This window comes from Culex pipiens, chromosome 3, assembly GCF_016801865.2.
Source record: "Culex pipiens pallens isolate TS chromosome 3, TS_CPP_V2, whole genome shotgun sequence".
NCBI classification, from domain to species: domain Eukaryota; kingdom Metazoa; phylum Arthropoda; class Insecta; order Diptera; family Culicidae; genus Culex; species Culex pipiens.
This window is the reverse complement of record NC_068939.1, coordinates 14,954,765-14,980,031: the sequence shown is the minus strand read 5'-3', so window position 1 is coordinate 14,980,031 and position 25,267 is coordinate 14,954,765. Positions and strand designations below refer to the sequence as shown.

At 34.3% G+C, this 25,267-nt stretch overlaps 1 protein-coding gene across 2 annotated transcripts in view; it reads left to right on the top strand.

The window, feature by feature from the left end:
• LOC120424179 (oxysterol-binding protein-related protein 2) overlaps window positions 1–24,704 on the top strand; it is a 65,668-nt gene extending 40,964 nt beyond the window's left edge. Inside the window, exons 3-8 of one of the 2 annotated variants that reach the window (XM_039588234.2) lie at window positions 8,302–8,424; window positions 12,737–12,950; window positions 18,595–18,938; window positions 19,000–19,222; window positions 19,286–19,635; window positions 24,301–24,704. In XM_039588234.2, coding sequence (XP_039444168.1) covers window positions 8,302–8,424; window positions 12,737–12,950; window positions 18,595–18,938; window positions 19,000–19,222; window positions 19,286–19,635; window positions 24,301–24,406 — 1,360 coding nt within the window. In that variant the 3' untranslated portion in view covers window positions 24,407–24,704. The remainder of the gene's footprint in view (window positions 1–8,301; window positions 8,425–12,736; window positions 12,951–18,594; window positions 18,939–18,999; window positions 19,223–19,285; window positions 19,636–24,300) is intronic. The other variant, XM_039588235.2, reaches the window with a different exon arrangement.
• Window positions 24,705–25,267: the final 563 nt, after the last annotated feature.

The window sequence follows — 25,267 nt, the reverse complement described above, 5'->3', positions numbered from 1 at the left end:
TTAATTGAAATCCAAAAAAAAATATTGTTATTAAGAAATGCATTATAAATTATACAGTCCAAACTCGATAATCCGATCTTTTCTTCTGTTTTTCGGAAAATCGAATTACGATTTTGTTTTTATCGTCTTGTTTTCGGTCGTTGAGCTCGGGAACCCAAAAAACACAAAAAAAAATGGCAGCCAAAATGGCAAAAATAAAACATTGAGAAAATGCATTGCAAAATTAGAAAGATAGAAAAAATTAAGTAAGAAAAAATGTTTTTATCGACGATTCGAGTATCCGAAGTTCCTGAAAAACCTTCGGATAATCTGAACTTTAGATACTCCAATCTTCAGATAATCAAGTGAAATTATTATAAATTAAAATTTACCAGAAATTTTTAAAGTGTAAAACGTTTGAAAAAATCAAAGAAATATTTTTACTCAAAATCTTGTTCTAAAAAATATCATAGCAGGCCTTGCATTATTTGAAAACTTGAAGGAAAACGACCTATGGAACAAAAATAATTCTAACATTAGTTAAATACCACTACAGTAGTTGTTCGGTAACTGGGCGTTGTTTAACTGGGCTGCTTTTTTACTGGGCGCTCGATAACTGGGCCGTAGCCCAGTTAAAAAGCAGACAAACGTCAAAAACCAAAACAAACCGAACTGACCGAGGGGTTATTGGATGCTACAATCATGTTGAAAAAATAAAAACATATTTTTCAAACTTTTATTTATTTCAAGTCGCAATTAAAGAAATATGAAAAGTAAGCATTGTAAATAAATTTGAGTACCTTTAATTTTTATATTTCATCAGGAAAATATTATGTATCGTTGTTCCCCTCGTAATTTTTCATTAAGCCTAGTTAGCGAGCAGCATTCGGTGCCTGGGCTACGTTCTCAGCCCAGTTACCGAGCAAGTTCTGTATATCTTTTACTCATACATTTTAAATATAAGTCATTCATTTTTTAGCATTATCTCCAATAATATCGCTGAGTTTCCAGTATTTCTGCTAGTATTTATTTAAGTTCAAATCTGTTTAAAATTCATCAAACTTTTTTTACAATTTCCACGTTTATGTTGCCGTAGTTTTGAAGTTTGCCTGCTTTCAATTTATTCTTATTTTTATTGGACCGATGTATTGTCCATCCTTAGCTCTTTTTTATGCAAAAGTGATGCGAAAAAAAAAAATGATTTGATGACATTGGCAAAGTTGTGTTTTCTCGAAAAATAGTCTGTTTTTTTTAGAAAAATAGGTTTGAGAAATATTACTCTTTCTTTTAAATCACTGTTTCTCTTATAGAATTGATCTTGAAATTTGTGTTCATTTAAAAGTCATACTATTTTATTTTCTTATGAAAATATATATTTTTTATATTTTCTTAAAAATAGACTAAATTTGAATAAAATTCGGGAAATAATTAAAATGGAAGTTCCCAACAATTTTCTATTTTGTCTTTCAATGGGAACTTAGGGGAATCAAATTAAGGTTTTTCTTTAAATCAAATTTGAGTGGTTGATTGTCTTTTACATTGAAAAATGCATTTTCTCAATATTTAATCATCGCAATCTTGGATTTCAAATTTCCAAACAACTATTTTTGGGATAAAATTTAAGGCCAACAACCCAAAATAAGACAAGGAAAAAAACAAAATATTTTCGTGATCCGCTTATCCAAGGTGTCATTTTTCCGAAGACTTCGGATAATGGAGTTAAGACTGAAGATTTTTACCCCTTTTTAAAGTGCTTGATAATAAAAGATTCACTATTGACGATCTGTTGGTGTTTATGTGCATTCAAAATCATCCTCTTGGCCATTTAGCTCAAATAATAAAACTCTTCAAAGCCCTATTGTCAAGCTTTCAAGCTGCGACATTTCCACCAGCTCAAAATTCCCTCCATTTTCAAGGACACTCTTGTGCCGTCGCCGTTGTGGACAAATCATGAATCGTCATCTTTTTTTGCCAATGCACGATGCTGGTTACGTAATAAAGAAGCCTTTTCGTCAAAAAAGAACAAATTCCAGCATTTTTGCCCCTTGTGTCCTTTCTTCTCGTTGGCTCGCACACCAATGCGTTTGTCCGCACACACAATCTCAGCAACCCAACGGAATCAGAAACGAAAAAATGATGGACAAATGGAACTGACACGAGGGTGCCCTTTAAATGGCCAAAACCAGCCTACTGGGAAAACTGTCAGCATCTTCGCAGAAGACAGCTGGATTAATATCTCGCCGGCTTAGCATGCCATGTTTTTTTCGATTCCAAGCAGAAGGTACAATCAAACGATGATGGAGGGAATATGCCACCCGCGTTGGAAGTTTATAGGTTCTTTTTTGCTTCTCCTGTCCTGGCTTCGGTTCTGTAATAGCGACATAATCCCATGTCATGTAGATCTCAACACACACAAACACACGCACACACAAATACCCGCAAACCGCAGAGCTTTCAATTGATGTCAGATGCGTGCTGCTGTTAGTGACTGTTGGCTTTTCGCAGTGCAGGACGCAAGCAGCTTTCGTGGGAGGTGTACGTACGTGTGTACGTACCGGATGTGACGGGAGGAAAAAATTCTGACTTGGTCGGAAGTTATGAATAATAATGCAGTCGCTTTCACTCGTGCAATATGAATTTCATTGTTTGTGTTTGCAGGGTTTGGTCTGTTGATCTAAAAACTCATATTTTTCGACAGTATTTAAGAGCTGAGTGATTCTCTGAGACTTTAATAAACGATCAAAACTTGAATCTTACGAAGAAATTTTCAATTCGAAGTTTTAGTTCACTTTTTAACACAAAACCAAATTTTGGAAAAAAAAAATGCTACAGAGGTACACTGTAACAAAGTGATACAAGTTTGTTTGTTTAAGTTATGATTTTTTTTTAAAATGAGTGTTTTCCCAAAATCTTAAAATAATGGCTAATTTTTTTTTAAATTCTTGACATTTTTAGAATTTTAAGAGCACTTTCCGAAGATTCGAAAAAGTTCACAATTTTCAAGTTCTGATCACTTTTAGTTATTACTCGAGAATTTTTTTTTCATAAACCAACATTTTCAAGCATTCATGAAAATAAATTCATGCTTTGCTTTTCAAAAGGTCCTAAAACACTTTAAAATTGCATTTTGAATTTCAACAATTATTTTGAGCCAATGCTTATTTTATGACCAAAAAATTAATGGAGCAAAAAAACATCTACAATCAATCAATTGGAAAATACTCATAATGCAAATAATGTTTACGTTTATTTTTTGCAAACTTTTAACAAATTCTATATTTTGGGACCTAAATTAGGGAAAAGATGTTTTATTTGAGAATTCTAATTCATAAATTCATAACCATTTTGTAATTTTATCATACTTTCTGTTTCAAAATGTGGAAAATCTGGCTTGAAATTGTAATTTCAGTATCTTTTTAAATATATTTTTGTCACCATCAGGGACACACACTTTAAATACAATTCGTACTAGCCTTATCTGAAAGACTTAAAAAACAGGATTGTATCATTTCATGATATGTGGGTTACACTCAGAAAACCTCACTTTTCTTTGTGGTTTTCCTAAATAAAAATATATAAAGGTTCAGGCATAAGTCACTGTTTCACTGGTCATTCTGATTGATTATTTAAAGTTTACAAAAAAAGATTTACATCAAACCAAGTTCACCAAATCTTTGAAACCATTTAATCAGTATAAAGCTTAGCCAATTACTTTGTAAACAATTCAAGATTATTATAAGTTTCTTTTTCTCAGTTGGCAATTACTTCTCGCGGGCACCAGACGTGTTGCTCTCGCTATTGTTTGCAAATACAATCGTCGCGTGGTGCAGACTCAGCAAAATGAGTACTGACCAAAAACACAAGCTCGTTGTGGACTTCAGCGTCCTCCCGGAACGTCCGAAACTGGATGTCGTGCAGCGGTTTGTGCAGAAAGGGCTGGGAATAGCTCCCTCCGACCTGCGCAGCATCCAGCTGCATAACATCCGCCATTGCGTGCTAATCGAGATGGCGGACCCAGCTGCCGCTATCAAGATTGCAGATGATTACCACCTCAAGTACGCGTTCAAGAACAACCCGACCATCAAGATCCCGGTTTACATCGACGACAACACCGTAGATGTCCGGGTTCACGATCTCCCGCTGGACCTGCCAAATGCCAAAATCATCGATGCCATGCGTGAGTACGGAGAAGTGCTGACCATCAGGGACGAGGTTTGGAGGAACTTCTTCGCCGGTGTGCCTAATGGTGTGCGGGTGGTGAAGATGAAGCTATCCAAACCCGTCCCCTCATTCATCACCGTGTGCGAGCTGAGTAGCCTAGCCACATATACTGGTCAAACGGCCACGTGTCGACGCTGCGGGGAGAATCGACACGTGTCTAAGAGCTGTGCCGAAGCAGCGAAGAAAAATCGCCTCAACAAGCCCCAACATCAATCAAACAAAACAAACCCGCCCGTTCCGATTGCTTTGCAGCCAGCACAACCAGCAGTAGTTGAATCTCAAGCCGTCGTGCCCCACACAGAGGACAATGGCAATGACGGATTCACTACTGTTGGGAAGAAAGGCAAAGCGAAAAGACTTTTACCGCAAGAAGAAGCTTCAGCAGAAAAAAGAAGCTGCGTGGATGAGGAGAACAACACACCGATTTCTGGAAACGAACAATGCAACGACCCTGGACAACGAGAGACTCAACCGAAAATAATCACGCCGAAGAGAAGACAGTGGAAGCCTGCAGTTTGACGTGGGACTGCGCCAGTCGCATTTATTTTAAATAAAAAATATAATTGAATTGTAAAAAAAAAGAAAAAGGTAAAACTTGGCCAAACTATGGTAACAGAGGCCAGATAGTTAAATAAAAAAAAAAAAAAAAAAAAGTTTCTTTTTCTTAATTTTAAATGCAAATCCATATGAAAGTTGCACTGAAAAAAAATATAAAATAACCCAAAAATGGTGAGGATGTTCCTTGGCTAAAAATAAGAAATTATCGCGTTCACATAACTCAGTGTGAACACTCAAATCCCGTTTTCAAATTCCTGACATTTCCAGGACCTCAAAAAATAGTAATTTCTTACCTAGAAAATGATTTCTAACCAAATGATTTTTATAAAAAAAGTCATTATTTACCATCGAAAAAATCAAAATCAATTTAAAAAAACCAACCATGTATTGACAATTTTAGTCAAAGTAAAATTTTAACAGTAAATTCCTGGAAAATCGTCAAAAATGGAAGCATTTGGGTTAGCTTAGATTTAACTGGAAATGGAAAAGAGAATAGAATAAAATATGAAACATTTGTGAAATTTTCCGATCTTTTCGAAAACTATATTTTCAAAAAAAAATAAATCAAGACTAACATTTCAAAAGGGCGTAATAATGAATGTTTGGCCGTTTTGAAATGTTAGTCTTGATTTAAAATTTCACGAATGATTCATGTCTTAACATTGAAAATCAGACTAAAAATCAGTTGCTGAGATATCGACAATAGAAAATAAAGGGTTGTTTGGGTGAGACTTGGAAAACATCAATTTACCTGTTTTTAAACCTTTGTATGGCAATATCTCAGCAACTAAGGGTGGTATCAACAAAGTTCAAAAATGAAAAAAAAGAATTTTCTCAGCTTTTAATTTTTTTTCAAGAGTGGTTCACTAATTTAAAAAATCAAGAACTGTGACTATTTTTAAAAAAGTTACCTAAAAATGGCTTTAACTTGAAAAAGTACTTTTTGATTGCAAATTTGATTTTACATTGAAAAATGAAATTGAAAATTTTTTGCGACTGATATTTCGATTATTTGAAAAAATCAGTATTGATTCAAAAATTCATAACTCGGTCAAAGATTTTTTTCACAACCTGAAAATTTCTGAAAAATTGGCATTTAATGTCCCCTAAAACATATCAGAAAATTTCAAAAAATAAAAATAGTGTTTTTTTTTTGCAAATCAAGTTTTAGTGACACAAAGTTAAATTAAAAATCATCTTTTTTTACCGCGTATCATTTTTTTCAGTGTATTGTATCCATACCAACAACTTTGCCGAAGACACCAAATCGATCAAAAAAATCCTTCAAAAGATACAGATTTTTTTAATTTTCACATATCATTTTTGTATGGACAGCTGCCAAATTTGTAAGGAAAATTATATGGATAAACTAATGATGCAAAATGGCTTCTTTGGGCATATCGAAGGCACCAAAAAAGTTTCAGTCGGATTAAAAAATACAAAAATTAAAATAAAAAAGACCATTTTCGTAGATGGTTCTGAAAGTTATTTTGATCACAAAAAATGGCCATCTTACCCCCACTCTCTGAAAGTGTTTGGAAAAAAACTGTTAAATTAATAATAATTATTATTTTTCTTAGTTTTAATGGCTTTTCCCTTAGGGTAGACGTATTACTCCCATGGCCCCCATATATAAACTCAACCAATTTTGTTAGCATTGGAACGGAGAAAAAAATTTATTTCGCTAAGAAATCTTATTAACAAAAACATAAATAAAAAAATATTTTTAAATATATTTTGAATGAATTTAACTTAATCTTTATTGTATGCCTTTCATTTGGAACGAAGCATTTTTTCAAAGATTTTATATCAAAACAAATAAACGTTAAACGATGTTTCTAAAATAGATTTTTTTTTCTATTTTTTTATTTCTCTGTTTTTATTTTGGGAGAGGCAAAACTTTCAGTAAAATCTGCATTTATCCTTACAATAACTAATTTAAAAAGCCAATGCAATTTTAATGTAATTATCTTAACTGTTATGCTCAAATCCCAATCCACCCTGCATGATATCATCCAATAAAACTCAAACAAAAGCTTTGCACAGGATCTTCTCCCCGCTTACACTGTTGATTTCGATGTTTGACCCTTTCCATGTTTGTTTGATGTTCAATTAGTGCGTTTCCCGGCAGAAAATCCCAGCTTTCCTCCGGAGAAATCCCCAAAACAAAGTTATCCCAAAAGTCTTTCCGGGGCGCTTATCTTCTCATCGTCGTCATCGTCTTCGTTGTCTTTTCCCAATCTTATCGTGGTGGCGAGTGACGTTAAACATGCCGGAGTTCTTCTTTTTCGTGGAAGTGCTGTTTTATGAACACACCAACGACAACGACCTTTTCTCGGCCCGCGACGTGCTGTTTTACTTTTGTTTGTTGAGCTTTCCCATTAGAGCATTGAAAAGGCGGCGCCGCGATCCGAGGGTGGTTCCCACACGAAAATGGCGCAAAAATGTGAACCTTCAAGTTCTGGGCACGTGGCACGGGTAGGAAACCCCGAAGGGACCAGCAACATTTCTCTTTTTTATTTATTTTTTTTTCTGTCTTTTTTGCTTAATCGTTCAGCCCACGTGTCGACGACGTGCTTTTTTTTGCATGGCGTATTTTCCTTTGAATTTTAGAAAACACCATCTTCACCACTTTAATCTTGAAGAAAGCAGCACTTAACTCCCACGTGGTGAACAGAAATTTCACAGAAAGAGAAGGGCACTTACATAATTTGATTTAAATGAGATTCTTCCTGCACTTAAATGTTGTTACTTTCCACGAAATCTATTGTGAGAATAACTTCTTTCTGAATAATGACTAATTCTTCGTAAAGTTTCGTTACGGTGGCAAAACCATTTGAAAAATTCATAATAATCCTGCTCAAGGACGACAGCACATGTGTGGCCCCACGAGAGCCAAAAGCCAAGCACATACTGGAGCAAATCAACTTAAACTTTTCCACTACCAACTGTTGTTGTTCAAACTGGTGCACATCACTTTATCACACCACCCACCGCAACCCACCACAAAACCACCACCCCACTTTCTCTCACAGAGCGACATCATTCTTACTTCACTCACACCCACCACTCACATCATGAAGGTACGGCCACAGACAAGCAGACTTCTAATTCTAATTTCATCACACAAATTAACTGTCAATTCAAATTCAAAACTGACATTTCCATAAAAATTGAACTTTTATAAACATCTGTTTGTCTGTGGCCAAACTTTGCACATTGTTCACCGCACGCGAGACTCATTCAAAAATAGAGAAAAGAAAGGAAACAAAAAAACAGATGCGCAAAATAAACTAATTTATCTTGGAAATTCGCCGCCAGGAAGCCAACCTTCCGCCCGTTTAAGTCTCACATCCAGTACATTAATCACAACTCTTTCTTTCCCTCCTCCCACTCCACGTGGGTGTGGTTTTTCTCTTTCTCCCTCTTTTTTTTCTTTACCTTTCAAAAATGACAACATTATTATGCCCGTTCATCTGGGAACTAAAAAAATCGCATCATCATCATAAAAAAAAATCCGGAAAAATCGCTAAAATCAATCAGAACTTCGCTGCCGGTGCCCATGTTCTCGCGGAATGACTTCAACATCTGGTCAGTGCTGAAGAATTGCATCGGTAAGGAGCTAAGCAAAATCACCATGCCCGTCGTCTTCAACGAGCCGCTGAGGTGAGTAATTGCGTTTCAAACAAAAAAAAACTAATTTTTTTGATAGGTTTGTGTTGGTCAAAAAGTGAAAGAACAAGTCTAGAGTTTTTTTTGAAAAGGTCCTATAAACAAAATTTTAAATTTTTGCTTTTTGGGTGTTTTTAGAACCGCCTTGAGTTAGGGGTATTCAAAAATACCAAAAAAGCAAATAGTGAAAATTTTGTTTATAGGACCTTTTCAAAAAAAACTCGAGAAGTTTAGAAATATGTTTTGTTTTTAATTTCTCAAATTCTTACGTTACTCCTAAAAAAACGTGTCTGCTGAATATTGCCTAAAAAATCATAAAATCCCGCTAGGTTTGCAGTGCGAGCATGTTGCCAGTAGAAAAATGTAGAAAAAGTTAACTTGATTGCATTAGAACGGTTTGATCACTCAGCGCAGCACCAGCAATCACGCATCTCAATATTATTAGAAAGCATTATTTACATTACTAAGTCATCATAAACATAAGTTAAAGAATGTGGTGGAACAAATATAAATCCTGTTCAATGAAAAAAAATATTTCATTCATCATATTACTACACGGTATGAAGGCGAAAGTTTATTTAATCAATATTTCTCTAATTATTTGGACAAAAAACTGCTCTTTTTACGCATCGTTGTTCCATGGATTTTTTTGGCGATGTCAACTTTGATTCATTTATGTGTATCTTCTTCTATTTTTCTTCTTTAAAGATGAAGTTTGCAAGTAGTAGATGAAACACGTATTTTTCAAGATATTAAAAAAAAAACTTGAGCTAAGATTTTTTTTATTTGGAAAGATTATTAGTTGTGCTTTATAACGGTATAATTGCTTTTGAACTCTCGTATGCCGCTTGGCAAGGGTGATTTAAAAAAAACAAAAACTTGTCGTTTTGAATAACAAATAATTTTTCAAGAACAAGTATTACCACTTTCTGTATATTAACTGAATTGTAAAGTATTCAAATTTTCCTTATGAATCTAACTTTTACAACCAAAAGTCTTTGAAAAAGTTGAACAAGCTTTTAAATATTTCAGCTTCTTTTGGGCACCTTACTCGGTGAACCTCGTTGGATAAATGTACGACTCGTGCTGAAAAAATCTTCTTTTTGCAACTTGTTGCATAAACTACAATTAAACGAACCTAAAAACCATTTTGAAATTAATTACATACGCAGGGGAATGCATTTTGAACTGTTTTCAGCTGATTGCACTCCAAATTTCGCTGAAATTTTGAAGTATTTTGAAAAATATTTTTGCCCCGGATTTTTCGAGAGGGGGGGGGGGAGACCAAATCTTTGAGCAACAGCCTTATCACTAACAATAAATTGAATTTCCAAAATACGTATTTTTTTAATTTTCAAAACTTATTGGTATGTTTAAGGGGATCAAAAAAGCCATCTGTTGCACTAGAGTTCAGGATGGTGTAAAAACTGGTATTTGTTATTTATTTACTTTTTTTACGAAGTAAAATTTGCAATCGTTTTTTTTATAAAGGACAAGGTTTTCATGGATTTTTTAAATGTTTAAGTTTTTACAATTTTAATATGTTTTGTAAAGGAAAAACACTTCTTCAAAAGATATTTTTGAAAAGCTGAAAAATTTTCGTACAATTTTTGACTTTATTGCTGGTCCTGACAGCATCTTAATGTTAAAATTTTGTAAAAACCCCATATTACCTCGCGATGACTCGAAAATTGTTGGTATCAGTGTTAAAAAATGAAAATTTTGAGAAATTTCTTCTAATTACAAAAAAATGTGAAATTCTAGAATCAAGAAAAACTTTTTAAAATAGCTAAAACAAATACTTTGAAAATTTTCAAACGTCGGCACAATCTTTTATTTTTTTATTAATTTTCTTGAAATGTTGAGCGTTCATCAAGCTTCATAAAAGTTGCACTCTTTTACAATGAAAATCAAACCAATAGTTTCCAAGATGTCGCGTGTTGAAAAATTAGGGCTAATTAAACACTGAGAAAAACTTATTTTTCGCTAAATTTAAATTTTTAGACGCTGTATCACAGCAAACACTCCGATCAACAAAAGCGAAAAAAAAACTTGGGTTTTTCAGCCTTTCATATTTTTTTCGAGGGTGATTTTTTCATTTTTTTTTTAAATTATAAACAATTAAATATAAAAAAATTCTAAAAATGCTTATAATTTGCACTTTATCAAAAAAAAAAGTATAAGGTTATTTTCGATTGCAAATTTAATGTTGTATCTAAAATTGATTTTTAAAATGTTGTCCAGATTATCCGAAGGTTTGTACTGGACTTTCGGGATCATCGGGAACATTTTTTTTAATTTATTTTTTGTTACATTAAACATTAAATTAGAGTTCTAGTTTCGGGGTCATACAATCATACAATCAAAAAGAAGACAACAAAAACGATTTCGATATTCGAAGATTTGATTATCCGAAGTTGATCCGAAGTGTAATTTTTCCAAGGCCTTCGAATAATCGAGAGTCTTAACTGTATTTCAGATTCCAAAACTTGCCATTTGAAAAAAAATTCCCTTCTTAAAATCTAGTGCAAAATATGCTTTCTCGTCTCCTAAAACATATTAAAAAAATAAATCAAATGAAAAATATTGATTTTTTTCGTGCACTATTTTTTTTCTGAAAAAAGAAACACACACAACATAACCAACAACTTTGCAAAGTGTTATGCAAAACAAAGAAGGCCTTGGAAACTTTTTTTTCGATGTCGTGTGAATTTGGATAGAATGACTCATATGAATATTTAAAATTGACAATTTAATCAAGCAAAAACAAAACTTTAAATAAATATTCTAAAAAAGCTTTTGTTATCATCTGGGCATCTGCGCATTTTGAGGAAACCATATCTTCAATTTTCTTAGGATTCTTTAGATGTTTCAGAATGATAAAAATAACCATTTTTGCAATTCCGTCGTGAAACTACTTACTTTTCCTGTCATTCTTGAACGACGAAATAGCCTACTTTTCTGTACCAAAAATAACAGAATCGAATAGCAACACTTTTCAAAATAAATGCTGAAAAGTTCTACTTTTCAGCACTGAAATGGGTGCTGAAAAGTTGAACTTTTCAGCACTTGTTTCAAAAAGTAACACTTTTCAGCATTTTTTTTGATTCAAGCGATTTATTGACAAAATACATGAAAATTTGACATAAAATTTCACTCAATGGGTGTTTTTCGGAATTGCAAAAAATGTTGTATGGAACTCGTTGCAAAACTTGATTTTTTCAGCACTCTTCGTATTTATCCAACTCGGTGAACCTCGTTGGATAAATGTACGACTCGTGCTGAAAAAATCCTCTTTTTGCAACTTGTTGCATAAACTACTATTAAATGTTTAAAATGTATGAAGACATTCTCGAATAGATTTATTCTCTTTGCATTTTGCATAAAAAGTTTCTTGATATCAAAATATGGATGTTTACGATACATTGATGATTTTCAATATTTTTTTCTAATTTTAATTAGGTTTTTTACTTGCGTAGTTTTCGAACAATGATTTTTATAATCACGTGTGAACCATAAAAAAATATTGTTTTCTACGGAATAAGGGAGTATACACAGTCATTTTTGATTTTCGAGCTCGAAGAATTCTGCCGAAAACAGAACAACTGATTTTTTCGGCAGATATGCCGAAGTTCGGCATTTTTCTGCCATTTTTGGCCGAGAATTTGGTAGAATGACTTCCATTTTGCCGAGAATCGGCATATATTTCTGTGTATATTAATAAAAAAAATGTATGCGAAATATAAAACAGCAATTGTGCTTAAATATCAACGCCACCTTTAAAGCAGGAAATTGTTTGCATGCCTGAAAGAAGAGAGATACCAAATTTCAACAGCAATGGAATGCATGAAAAAAGAAGCATGCATGATGCTGGAATGAATTCGATTTGGATGGAATTCGTTTATCCAGTGCACAATCCCAACCCCACCTTGAATTGAATTTCGTACAACAGAGAAAAAAAAAAAGGTTAGGCAATGACACTCTCCTAAAGGACCATGCTGCTCCACTGAAATAAAACAAATTGCGTAAACTTTCCCCATGTTTTCGATCGTTCCACGAAACTTTTACCATTCAAACTTGCTCGTATGTGTCGATGCCGTTTTCTCGGCGCAATAAACGCACACACTTGTGTGAGCTGGTTTCGTCAAATTCAAATAAAATAAAGAAAAACAAATCCCACCAACCAACTCCCGTAAACAATTAAGCAAGCATCGTTCTCAAGTGTCGAAAACACTCTCAAACACACACCCAAGTCACAAAATTTCGTTAACAAATTGTCTTTCTCTCCTTTTAACAAAATTTTCAGCTTCCTCCAGCGGATGACCGAGTACATGGAGTACGCCCGGCTGCTGCGGATAGCCGCTCAACAGCAGGATCCGGTCGAGCGGCTCAAGTTTGTGTCGGCGTTTGCCGTGTCGGCGCTGGCCTCCAACTGGGAGCGGTTGGGAAAGCCGTTCAACCCCCTGCTGGGCGAAACGTACGAACTCACACGGCCCGACTTCCGGATCATATGCGAACAGGTTGGTGGTTGTTAAGGTTAAATGTTGAACAAAAAACTGGGCGTTGTTTAACTGGGCACTCGATAACTGGGCAGTAGCCCAGTTAAAAAGCAGACAAATAAATAAAAAAAATCAAACTTTTATTTAATTTCAAGGCACAATTAAAGAAATATGAAAAGTAAGCATTGTAAATAAAATGCAGTTACTTTTATTTTCATATTTAATCAGGAAAATATTCCCCTTGCAATTTTTCATTCAGTCCAGTTAGCGAGCAACATTCGGTGACTTGGCTACCTTCTCAGCCCAGTTACCGAACAAGTACTGTAGTTTAAATAATAGCTTCCAAAAAGCGTTTTAAAATGAAATCAATCAATATCAATAGTCGAATAGAAAGTAAACAAGCAAAATAATTTATTTAATAGTGAAAATTTGCAATTTGGATGGAAATAGGACCGATTCCTGCAAAGATTCGGAAATTTCTCTCATACAGCTTAACCCTCTACAACCTAACCCCGCCTTCAGACGGGCTTCGATCTAAAAAAATCGCCAAAAATCAATTTTCCAACCGATTTTTGATCTTTAAAAAACATTGGAAAGAAGAACTTTTAGAATTTTAGAAAATTTCAAGGTTAGAAGTTTAACTTGTTTTATGTGGTTCTGCCAATGTTTTTAAAAATGTATTTTTTTTAGGGGTCAACTTTGGCTGTTTTTTTTTACTAACATTTCCTATATTTTCAGTAAAAAGAAGTATGCAGTAATTTTTCTAGCATCCCAGACTATGCTTCTACGCATTTTTTGCAATTTAAATGATGATGGTGCCATTCTATAGCAGAAAATGTGAAAAAACATGCAAAAAATTGAAAAAGTAACTGTAAAAACGTGAACAAATTAGACAGGCAAAATGTAATTATATAAGGTGGTAGAATAGACCAAATACTACAAAAAAAAACTAAACAAGATAAAAGCAAATTAAAATACTAAAAATGAGACAAGAAAAACATAAAACAAGAGAAGTAAAGTTTTTCGTAGAACAAAAGTTGCTCAAAATGAACTCATGAACACGGGAAATATAATTTTTTTTTTTTAAATAATTTAAATATTAAATTTGAGCAGTAGAGGGTTGAAAAAAAGTGGAGAATGCGATTGAGGCATTTAGTGGTTTGACTTGTGTTGACGTTAATATTCGAAATTGTGTGGAGGAATTTTCTGATCGATTTGGATCGAATGTTAAAAATCTCTTAAGATAACGGATTTTTAACCTTGAAGCTGAAGATGAAGTTTTGAGTGGAAATAGTGGAATAAATCGTACCTGAGGCATGGTAGGTAAACTCTGCAACTGTAAGCTTAAAAAATCGTTATCTCAAGAGATTTCAATTCGCCCAACATGAGAAAAAATGATTCTTACCGTCATCTGGGGCGAATCAGGACTACAGTCTGAAAAAATACGACTTGAAATAAGGAATTTTGTTGTTTTTGCCCCCTCCACGCCTTCGATCAAGAGCTAAGGGACAAAATCATTTAATATTTTTTTACCAGCCAAAATATCGAAACTAAAGACCACAGATCTGAAAATGGGGAAAACTTAAGATTATTTTCATATATTTACTGCCACTCTAATCTAGTCCGTCCCATATGTAAAAACAGCAATCCGAGGAAAATGCAAGACAAATTTGTCCCGCCCATAAGGCTACGTGTTAGAATTTCAGAAAAAAAAGTAAATTTGCTACGGTTTTCTGGAATAAACTACTAAATTTTATTTGTTTTTTTTTTCTGATAGTTCACATGATTTTGAACCAAACTGCATCATTAACTCAAAATTTACGAAATTACATATGGGTCATTCCATCTGAAGCGGAACAGCATTTGAAAATTACCCTCTCCGATCCTGCTCAAATTTGGCAGAGCTGTTGATACTATCAAAACATGCAAGAATCCCGAATTTCATCCAAATCGGACCACCCCCTTCATTTTTGTACCTCCCCAATAAATCGACCTTTGGCGATTTTTGACCAAACCTCCTAGTTTCAAACGGCGATAGCTCAGGAACCACAAATCTTAGAAGGTCGGTCTTAGACTCAATTTTGAAGGAAATTGGACGTAGAATCCATTTCCGTGATCAAAATGTTGATTAATTTATTTTTTCTACCTGTATTGCGCAATTGAAAACTTTAAACGGCTGTATCTCAAAACACCCCAACTTATTTTTTTTATTTGACCTCACCATCGTGTTCCCCGGCCAATTTTACATAAGAATCACTTATCGACAGAAATGAATATGTTTCGTTCCAGAGATATCGAATTTTAAAGTTTTGTGTTTTCGAGATTATTTACATCAGCTTCATGCGCCGCATCTGCTAGAAGCACACAGGCGGGCTGATCAATAACTGCTACCTGGTCATTTATTGAAATAATATTTTATCATAAATAATCTTTATCAAATTGGGCAAAAATTAACTGTATATCACTGTAGGAATCTAGAATTTAATCGCGAATGTTTATCTGCTCGAAAAAATGAATGAAATGAATTTCTGTGCTATCCCACAAGACAGAGCAATAACGACACACAGTAAAGGGCAGAATTGGATTCCGACAGAGCGAGCAGGAAAATGCAATTAATCTTGTTAGTAACACTGAACAATAAGTGCACGATACAAAATATGAATTAAAATGAATAAAATTTGTTGATACGTTGTACTCTAGGAGTGGGAAAAGGATTTCTGGAAAGTATAAAACTGAAAAATGTAAGAAAATCACAAAGTTTGATCTGCTGCAAAGTTGCTAATTCCCCAAATTTAGTTGCGATGATTTCGACACCGTCCGAACAACAGTGTTTTTTTTCTTCTATCATTCTTGGATTCTTGGAACACAATACGGCTGCTGTCCTCACGTATAATATATTTTTTTAATTAAATGTACCTTGACCAAAATCTTTTAATCAAATGGAGCTGGCTCACAATATAAAAATTGATTTAATATGATCAATCTTTTAAACCATAAATCAGATTTGCCAAATTATGGCAAAGTGTCAATAATAAACTATAATAATAATAATAAGGCAGGTTTTGTGGTTTTTGCTGAATGGCACTATTTTGCTACCGCACATGATAAAGGCCCTGGTCATGGCCTCGGAGGTACTCTAAAACGGTTAGCAACACGTAAAAAAACGGTGCATTCAAAATAACCCAATAAATATTCCTTTCACAAAAATAGATTGATCAAGGTAGGGGAACAGCATCTAATTCCAGCGTTCCTCTAATGTTGCCATATCAGCGCTTTGGCATTCAATTACAGCTGATTAAAAGCCTTTTCAACTGAAATCGAGAGATAAATAGCTCAATAAGAAGTGAACAAGCAAGTTTCTATCAAAAGTTTTGCAAAATTTGTTGTTTAAATAGTGAAAATGAGCAAATTGGACGAAACTAGGAGCGAAGAATTAGCCTGCCAAACATACGAGATTTTCCCCTATTAGCCATTTGAATAAATATTTGCGTAAAATTATAAAAATATAAATTAATATAATCATCTCCCAGAACACCAGGTAGCAGTTATTGATCAGCCCGCCTGTGTGCTTCTAGCAGATGCGGCGAATGTAGCTGATGTAAATAATCTCGAAAACACAAAACATTAAAATTCGATATCTCTGGAACGAAACATATTCATTTCTGTCGATAAGTGATTCTTATGTAAAATTGGCCGGGGAACACGATGGTGAGGTCAAATAAAAAAAATAAGTTGGGGTGTTTTGAGATACAGCCGTTTAAAGTTTTCAATTGCGCAATACAGGTAGAAAAAATAAATTAATCAACATTTTGATCACGGAAATGGATTCTACGTCCAATTTCCTTCAAAATTGAGTCTTAGACCGACCTTCTAAGATTTGTGGTTCCTGAGCTATCGCCGTTTGAAACTAGGAGGTTTGGTCAAAAATCGCCAAAAAGTCGATTTTTTGGGGAGGTACACAAATGGAGGGGGTGGTCCGATTTGGATGAAATTCGGGATTCTTGCATGTTTTGATAGTATCAACAGCTCTGCCAAATTTGAGCAGGATCGGAGAGGGTAATTTTCAAATTTGCACTTTTCCGTGCACAGTTGAGATGGAATGACCCATATGGGACGGACTTGATTTGAGCGGCAGTTTATTGATGTGTTGCATTTTTTGCCCACCTCGCAAATATCAGAAAATAAAACATTTCAAATAACTTTTTAATGCAAATTTAATTTCAAGCTTAATTTTCCAAATTTTGAATTAAAAAATATCACAAAGTGCTTCATATGTACCTACATGGTATCAGTTGCAACTAATTTTCTTGCTCCCTGATTTTTTTTAAAGAGGGGTGTAGGGTGACCACTCAAATCCCAGTTTCAAATTTTCGACTTGTTCCTGATTTTTCCAGAAGCTCAAGTAATAGGCATTTCTTATCTAAAAAAAGATTTCAAACAAAAAACTTTTTGTAACAAGTCAACATCAACCATCTAAAAAAATCTAAATGATTTTTGAAAATCAAACTATTGACAATTTTTGTAAAATCAAAAACTTAATAACTAAAAAATACTTCAAAACTGGAAGCACTCTTTATTTTGATTCAGAGTAGAAACATAAACAATTGGTCTTTGAAAAATAACCGAGGGCTTAACAATACTTTAAATTCCAATGTTATTTTTTTTAAATGGCTAACTTATAGTTTTTGATACTTCGTTTCAACTGGAAATGGCAAAAGATAAAGATATCTGAATTTAAAAAAAAGAACGCTTAAAACATGATTGTCATTATTTTTTTTTTCGAAGTATATAAATAATATCTCGGAATTCGTTTAAAAAAAATGAAATGGAACTTTGTAAAATTTTAAATTGATTTTTTTTTATGAAATTGATTTATCTAGTCGTCAGTATTTAACTGTTCTTTTTTCAATTCAGTTTGATAAGATTCCTTGTTTTACCACTTATTTTTTGAAAAAAAAAATCTTGTAATATATTTGCAATAACTCAACATTACTGGGATTTATTTTCCGCAATTATTTTTTTTTAATTTTTTCAGATCGTATACAAGTTTTTGCAATTTTTCATTCAAAATGAACAATTGGACAACAACGATTGGATTTTATTTGATATTCAAGTTTTTCGATAATTGAAAATCAAGTTTGATCTAAATTAATTTACCCATGCTCACAAAAAAAAAAGTTCAAGGGAAAAAATAATGAATTTAGTTAAAGAATTAAAAATATTTACCCAAAAAAAAAACCGTTGCCAAACTCAAGTTGGAATCTTTTTTCAAATATTCAATCAATGTGACAAAATGAAACAGAATCATTACTTTATTAGTATTTCATTAGCTTTGTTGTTGTTTTAAGATAGATGTTACTTCTCATGAAGATTCATTTTCAAATAGATTGAAATAGTTGAAAATTCCAAGTAAGTTACTAAAGATGAATTGAGTGAATTTATTTTAAAAGTTGTACAAAATATTACAGCATTATTATAGAGTCAGCAAATAATTTTATGTCCATACTGAAATTTAAATTAGGACATTGCTTTCAAAAGAAACTGAAACAAGTCAAGATTTAAACAAATTCCTGAAAAATTGAAGATAGGCTGCCGTTACCAACAAAACAACAAATTACAAAATATTGTGTTTGTTTAACAAATGCATATTCTCGTCCATTTTCAGGTCTCCCACCACCCGCCGATATCGGCGTTCCACGCGGACTGCCCGGACGGGTTCACCTTCCACGGGTCGATCCACCCGAAGCTCAAGTTCTGGGGCAAGAGCGTCGAGATCCAGCCCAAGGGCACGGTCACGGTGGAGCTGCCGGGCCACGGCGAGGCGTACTCGTGGAACAACGTCAACTGCTGCGTGCACAACATAATCGTCGGCAAGCTGTGGATCGAGCAGTACGGCACGATGGAGGTCGTGAGCCACGAGCACGGGCTGAAGGCCACGCTGACGTTCAAGACGGCCGGCGCCGGGAACAAGGATCTGCACCGGGTCGAGGGGTACATTTCGGACCGGAGGTGGGGTTGGCGATTTTAATGGGTGTGTGAGATATTGAAGAAAGTGTTTTGTTTTTTTTAGCAAACGCCGAACGCACTTCCTGTACGGCAAGTGGACCGAGTTTATCAAGTGCACGGACTACGCTTCGTACGAGGAGTACTGCAAAGAGAACGGCTACAAGTTCAAGCGGGCTGATGAGCGCAGCAAGAGTCCGAACGAGTCCCCGGGAAATACTCCGAGAAAGGTCCTGTCCAAGCTCAACAGCATCAAGCTCAGCTCGTTCAAGAGCTTGTCGATATCGGAGGTACGAGACATGCTGACAGAGCGTTAACAGTTCGTAAAATAAGCAATTACTCTCTCTTTTCAGCCGGACGACCCGCCGGAACCGGCCGACGGTGGGGACATCCCCAAGAGCGACTCCACCTACTCGATCGACATTCCCAACTCGGTGACGCTGTGGGAGGCGGAACCGCGGCCCGGAAACACCGCCGAGTACTACCAGTTTACCCGGTTTGCCATGTCGCTGAACCAGATGGAGGACCACATGCGCGGACCGCAGCGGCCACTGTGTCCGACGGATTCGCGGCTGCGGCCCGATATCCGGAAGCTGGAGAAGGGCGACATGGACGGTGCGGCGGCGGAGAAGACGCGCCTCGAGGAGAAGCAGCGCGAAAACCGGAAGAAGTGTAAAAAGGCCGATGAGAGCATCTTTCCGAGGTATGAATTTCGGTGGATTTATTTTTTAAACATTTGCAATACTAGGGTTAGACATCCCTGGGCCTTGTAAAGTCAAGGGGCATGATTTGATCCTAGTGCATTAGTTAAAATTTGGGTATACATTCTTTTTTTTATAAGCACTATGGACAGCACTCCATGCTACGAGAACTCGCTTTGTCGCAGCCCCAGGGCTTAAGCGTCGACCGATAAGCTGTCTTCGTGAATTAGGTAGTTCTCCGATAGTGAAAATATCACAATTGCACAAGAAACCGCTGCATCTGTGACTTTTTCACTATCACAATGTGGAATTTAGGTGGGACTTCAGGATAGTACAATTGATTTGTTGCTTAGCATTAGCATTTAAAATAAATCTGTATCCTTTCCAAATCTATTTGATGTTAAAGTTAGTTGCAATTGTTAAGTAAGAGTAATGCTACTTTGATTGATGTAGAATACTAGGCATTCTTTTATGTCAAATTGTCCATAGAGTCTCGATCAATAATGTAATGATATCGGACAAAATTCGTTGATCTGTTGAACTAACGGTTTTCGGATTATGGTTGTATCGACCATTGTTGCGAATCGAGGAACTACGGATCTTTTGACGTAAATGGTCATTTCTTTTTCAAATCGCGATTTCTATCATATTTGTATATCAGTTCATAAATTTTTATTGTTTTTGATAGAAGTACTACTACAACAGTTAAAGGAACGTTTAGTTTTGAACATTACGTTTAGAGGATTCTAGATTAAAGTTTAGATTTACAATCCAAAGTAGTTAGCAAATAAATATTTGGACTTAAATGAATAGTTGACTTATGAATAACACACAACTGTGCATTTATTCTAGAGTCAGATCCATACAGCGTCAGTGTTTATTTGGTCGAAGTGTACTAATTCATTGGCAGATCTGATTCTAGTTGCAATGTACGACAAGACTACTGACGGACGTGACAGGACGAGGGCCCAGTTTAGAGGTTTCAACATCAACGATGTGCGGCTGGATCACCCTCCCAAAAAAAAAAAAAAAAAAAACCATTTGCAATACTAGGGTTGGACATCATATTGTATACCAGAGAACTATTTGCAATCCTTTTTTTCATCCAATTTGGCCTATTCAAATTTCAATTATTACGTTTTACATTTGAGTTATTCACAATAATTATTCATGTTTTCGCAAATCGAGTTTTTGTTTTTTGGTATTAGGGTAAACATTGTCCCTTTATCACAAAGAGCCATTTTGCGTCATTAATTTCTCAAGTGTCCGTACAATTTCACGGACTGGTCATACCAATTTCGATTTCGTGTCTTCGGCAAAGTTAAAAAAAAGATTAGGAATTTTCAGAAAAAAACACACTTAAAAAATCTTTGCTTAGAATTTCCATTTTTATTACTAGAATTTCAACTTCCAAAATACGTTTTTATTAATTATCGATTTAGAAAAAAAAAAATGTCTTAGGGAACAGAAAAAAGCAAAGAAAATTATCAAGATGCATTATCAAATTTGCAATCGGAAATGACCCACAATTTTTTTTTTTCTTGATAAAGTGCGTCGTTTTCAAGTTATATGCATGATGAGCAATTTCCGATAAATTTCCTTTTTGCAACTCCGTCGTGGAACTACTTACTGCTTTCCTGTCATTCTGGAACGACGGAATGGCCTACTTTTCTCTACTAATAATAATAGAATCATAAAGTAATACTTTTCGTTACTAGGACTGAAAAGTTATACTTTTTAGCTCTGAAATGGGCGCTGAAAAGTTTAACTTTTCAGCACGTGTATCGAAAAGTAATATTTTTAAATATTGTTTTGATTTCAAAGATGAATTGACTAAAGAGCAATTCCATGCCAAATAGGGAATCGGTTGTACCCGACCCTCTCCGATTTCAATGAAACTTTGTAGACATGTTATCCTACGCTTATATAAGCCATTTTTGTGTATATGGAGCCAGTTCCACTCGATAATGACATTTGAGAAGGGCGTAAGTGTTTTAAATATTTTTGTAATTCGGAATTTAAATATTGCTATATCTTGAAGCCGTTGCATCATATCAAAAAGTGGTCAGAGACAAACTTGTAGGAAATTTGACAGGCTTTTCGAAAAAAATACACTGAAAGAAAAAAACACTCTACTTTTACGAGATTTTTCGATTTTTAAGTTTAAAAGTCAAATTTGAGGGGGAGTCCACGATTTTTTTTCGTTCAAAATTTTTGTGAAGATAGCCTAAGATGTTACAAAAAGACTCAAGAAAAATGCAGGATGGAGCAACTCACCTAAAAAAATACAGCGGTTTTAAAAATAAAAATGTTGAAAAATTAGGTTTTTTGATGGTTTTTTTGCAATTTCTATATGACATACTTGATTTTTCAGTCTCGAAAATATTTTTACCGGAAAGCTCGTCCAATTTCCCATAAGTTTGTCTTTGACCACATTTCAATTGGATGTATGGGCTTACAGATATAAGCTAATTACATTGCTCATAACTGAAAACATAATATTTTTTCAGTGTAGTATATTAACCTGGATAGTAAATTAGCTTAAATCATCAAAAAATTAGTTATTTTGAAAAGTGGTCACAGACAATCTTATGGGAAATTGGACGAGCTTTTCGGTAAAAATATTTTCGAGACTGAAAAATCAAGTCTGTAGAAATTGCAAAAAACCATCAAAAAACCTAATTTTTCAACATTTTTATTTTTAAAACCGCTGTAACATCACAAGGATTGGACTTAGGACAATGGTCAATATGGAGACTTTTATGTAACATTGTCTGGAGAATCGACTCTCGTGTTTGGTTTTTGAAAATTTTGGTGTTTAGAGCACTTTTGAAAAAAACTTTTTCAGTAAATGATTTTTGTATTTTTTTGGGTGAGTTGCTCCATCCTGCATTTTTCTTGAGTCTTTTTGTAACATCTTAGGCTATCTTCACAAAAATTTTGAACGAAAAAAATCGTGGGCTCCCCCTCAAATTTGACTTTTAAACTTAAAAATCGAAAAATCTCGTAAAAGTAGAGTGTTTTTTTCTTTCAGTGTATTTTTTTCGAAAAGCCCGTCAAATTTCCTACAAGTTTGTCTCTGACCACTTTTTGATACGATGCAACGGCTTCAAGATACAGCAATATTTAAATTCCGAATTACAAATATATTTAAAACACTTACGCCCTTCTCAAATGTCATTATCGAGTGGTACTGGCTCCATATACACAAAAATGGCTTATATAAGCGTAGGATAACATGTCTACAAAGTTTCATTGAAATCGGAGAGGGTCGAGAAAAAAGTACCTGAAAAATTCCTGTTTTGGGCTGGAATTGCTCTAAACACATGTACATTTGACTTAAAATTTCATTCAAAGGGTGTTGTTTGGAATTTCAATAAATTGTAACTTGTTGTAAAACTTGATTATTTTTCAGCACTTGTTGTATACCCCCAACTCGGTATACCTCGTTGAATTTTTGCTCAGTGTCACCTATTTTATTTTTATTTACTTTTAAATCGCATAAAAATTAAATTGATATTAAAATAATGATGCGAAAATGATACTTAAAACAAATTCAACGTGAAAATGCTGCATTTTATAATTAAAAAAGGACTGAAATAAAAATATTTCTGGATCTAAAGTGATAAAAAATAAAAAGAAAGATGCGGAACAGAGCAAAAAATCCGATGGTAAAAAGCATGCACATACCCTTCGTAAAAAGACACTTAAACAATGCATGTATAATTTTTAAACACAAAAAAAACTGCAACCGACGGGATTCAAACCCAGCACCAACAGTAAGGACTGACGCCTTAGCCCGCTCGGCCATCAGACCAATGAAGAATGGAAAGGATAAACGAATATTTTAGCTTGACATTTCGGTCAAGTAGGTTTCCCATACTGATGGGCTACATATTTCAGGGTGTAATATTACATAAAATTTCATAAAATAATGCAAAATTTATTTTACAACCAGGCCTTTTACACGCAGCTGGATTACTACTTTTTTTTACTGTTTGCTTTTCGCTGAAAGTTCCCATTCATAACCGCAAAAAAACACCAAATCGATCGGAAAACACATTGTACAGATATATATTTTTGAATATTCACATGCTCATTTTGTATGACCAGACTATAGAATTGTATGAAAAATTGTATGGAAAAACTAATGATAAAAAGTTTCGTCCATTAAGAAAATAGTAATGCTGGAAAAAATGCAAAATTCCTCACTTTCAAAAAAAATAAAGCCGAAAAAAATATTTTTTTTAACATTTCAGCACTTGTATCGAAAAGTAATACTTTTTGAGTTGATTAGATACGGGCACCAAACTAAAGTGAGGAATCAAAATTTTCATAAATCATAATATTGCAACTTGATGCATAAACTACTAATCCAACATTTCTGAGTGAAAATTTAATTTTGAATGGATCTTAGTTTTTGACCAATAAACATTTTTTTTTAATTTTTTTGTGTTTTGGGTATATTTGAATAGCTCTAACTCAATGCGGTTTCAAAAACACCCAAAAAGCAAAAAAAAATGGTATATTGAACCTTTTCAAATTAAACTTCAGAAATATCAAAGATTTAATCTATACCTAGCAAACCTTTTTATCAAATTTTTGAGAAATCTTTTACATTTTAAAACCATGTAATAAAGAATAATCAATATTTTCTAACATTTCAGATGGTTCAAACAGGCCGTCAACCCTCACACGAAGCAGGACGACTGGCTGTACAAGGGCGGCTACTGGGAGCGCACGGACGATTCGATGGTGATGGAGATCTTCTAAGGTGTGTGTGTGTGTTGGAAAGAGAAATTAAGAGAGATCGTTTGTGCAGGGCAACATTTTAAAACCACTCAAATTTGGAAGGCAGAGGCGGGAAACTTCCAATTTGGTGTTCCATCATCAACATGAAAAAGCAAAATCATATTACATAAAAGGTGTAAAAGCTTCTTACTTTTCTAAGAAGTGTTGAAAAGAGTAATTTTCGTTGAAAGAAAACAAAGAATTAATGCTAGAAATGCTTCGGGCAAAGCTGTGCCAACGAATGAGTTAAAGAAATGCGTACACTGCATAACACTGACAACCATAAATAATCGCATAAATTCATGTTTTAGCAAGACAGACCAATAAACCACATTTAGAAGCAAACCGGCAGGTAAAAATGGGGTTATTTTGAACGCTGGAAATCGGTTAACCTAGCAATAAATTGTTACCAGAAAATATAAGAAACAAAAAAAAACAACATTTAGAAACAACTTTAACTGCTTTCATTTTAGTTTGATGCACAGTGTGAAACGCAAAAAAAAAGATGTGTTTTAAAAAATAGTTAAGAAATTCCAGCCAACGAGGCAATAAATTGCTACCATACAAAATTCGACAATATCATTATAATCGTTAGAAGAAGCAAACAAAAAAAAAGTCAAAACTTCTGAACGTTTCCGATAGTACTAACTGTTAGGTCAAAATCAGCCAGAATCAACTCGAATATAATTTGACGTCAATTACTGTATACTGTATAGTTTTTTCTAAACATTAATCTTTACGGGATGTTCGAAATTGAGCTTCTTTGTTCATTTATTTTCGCGGGTCAGAATCGTCTATAGAAGAAGAAGCAAAAGTTCGACGTGGACCAACGTTGGACGAAAA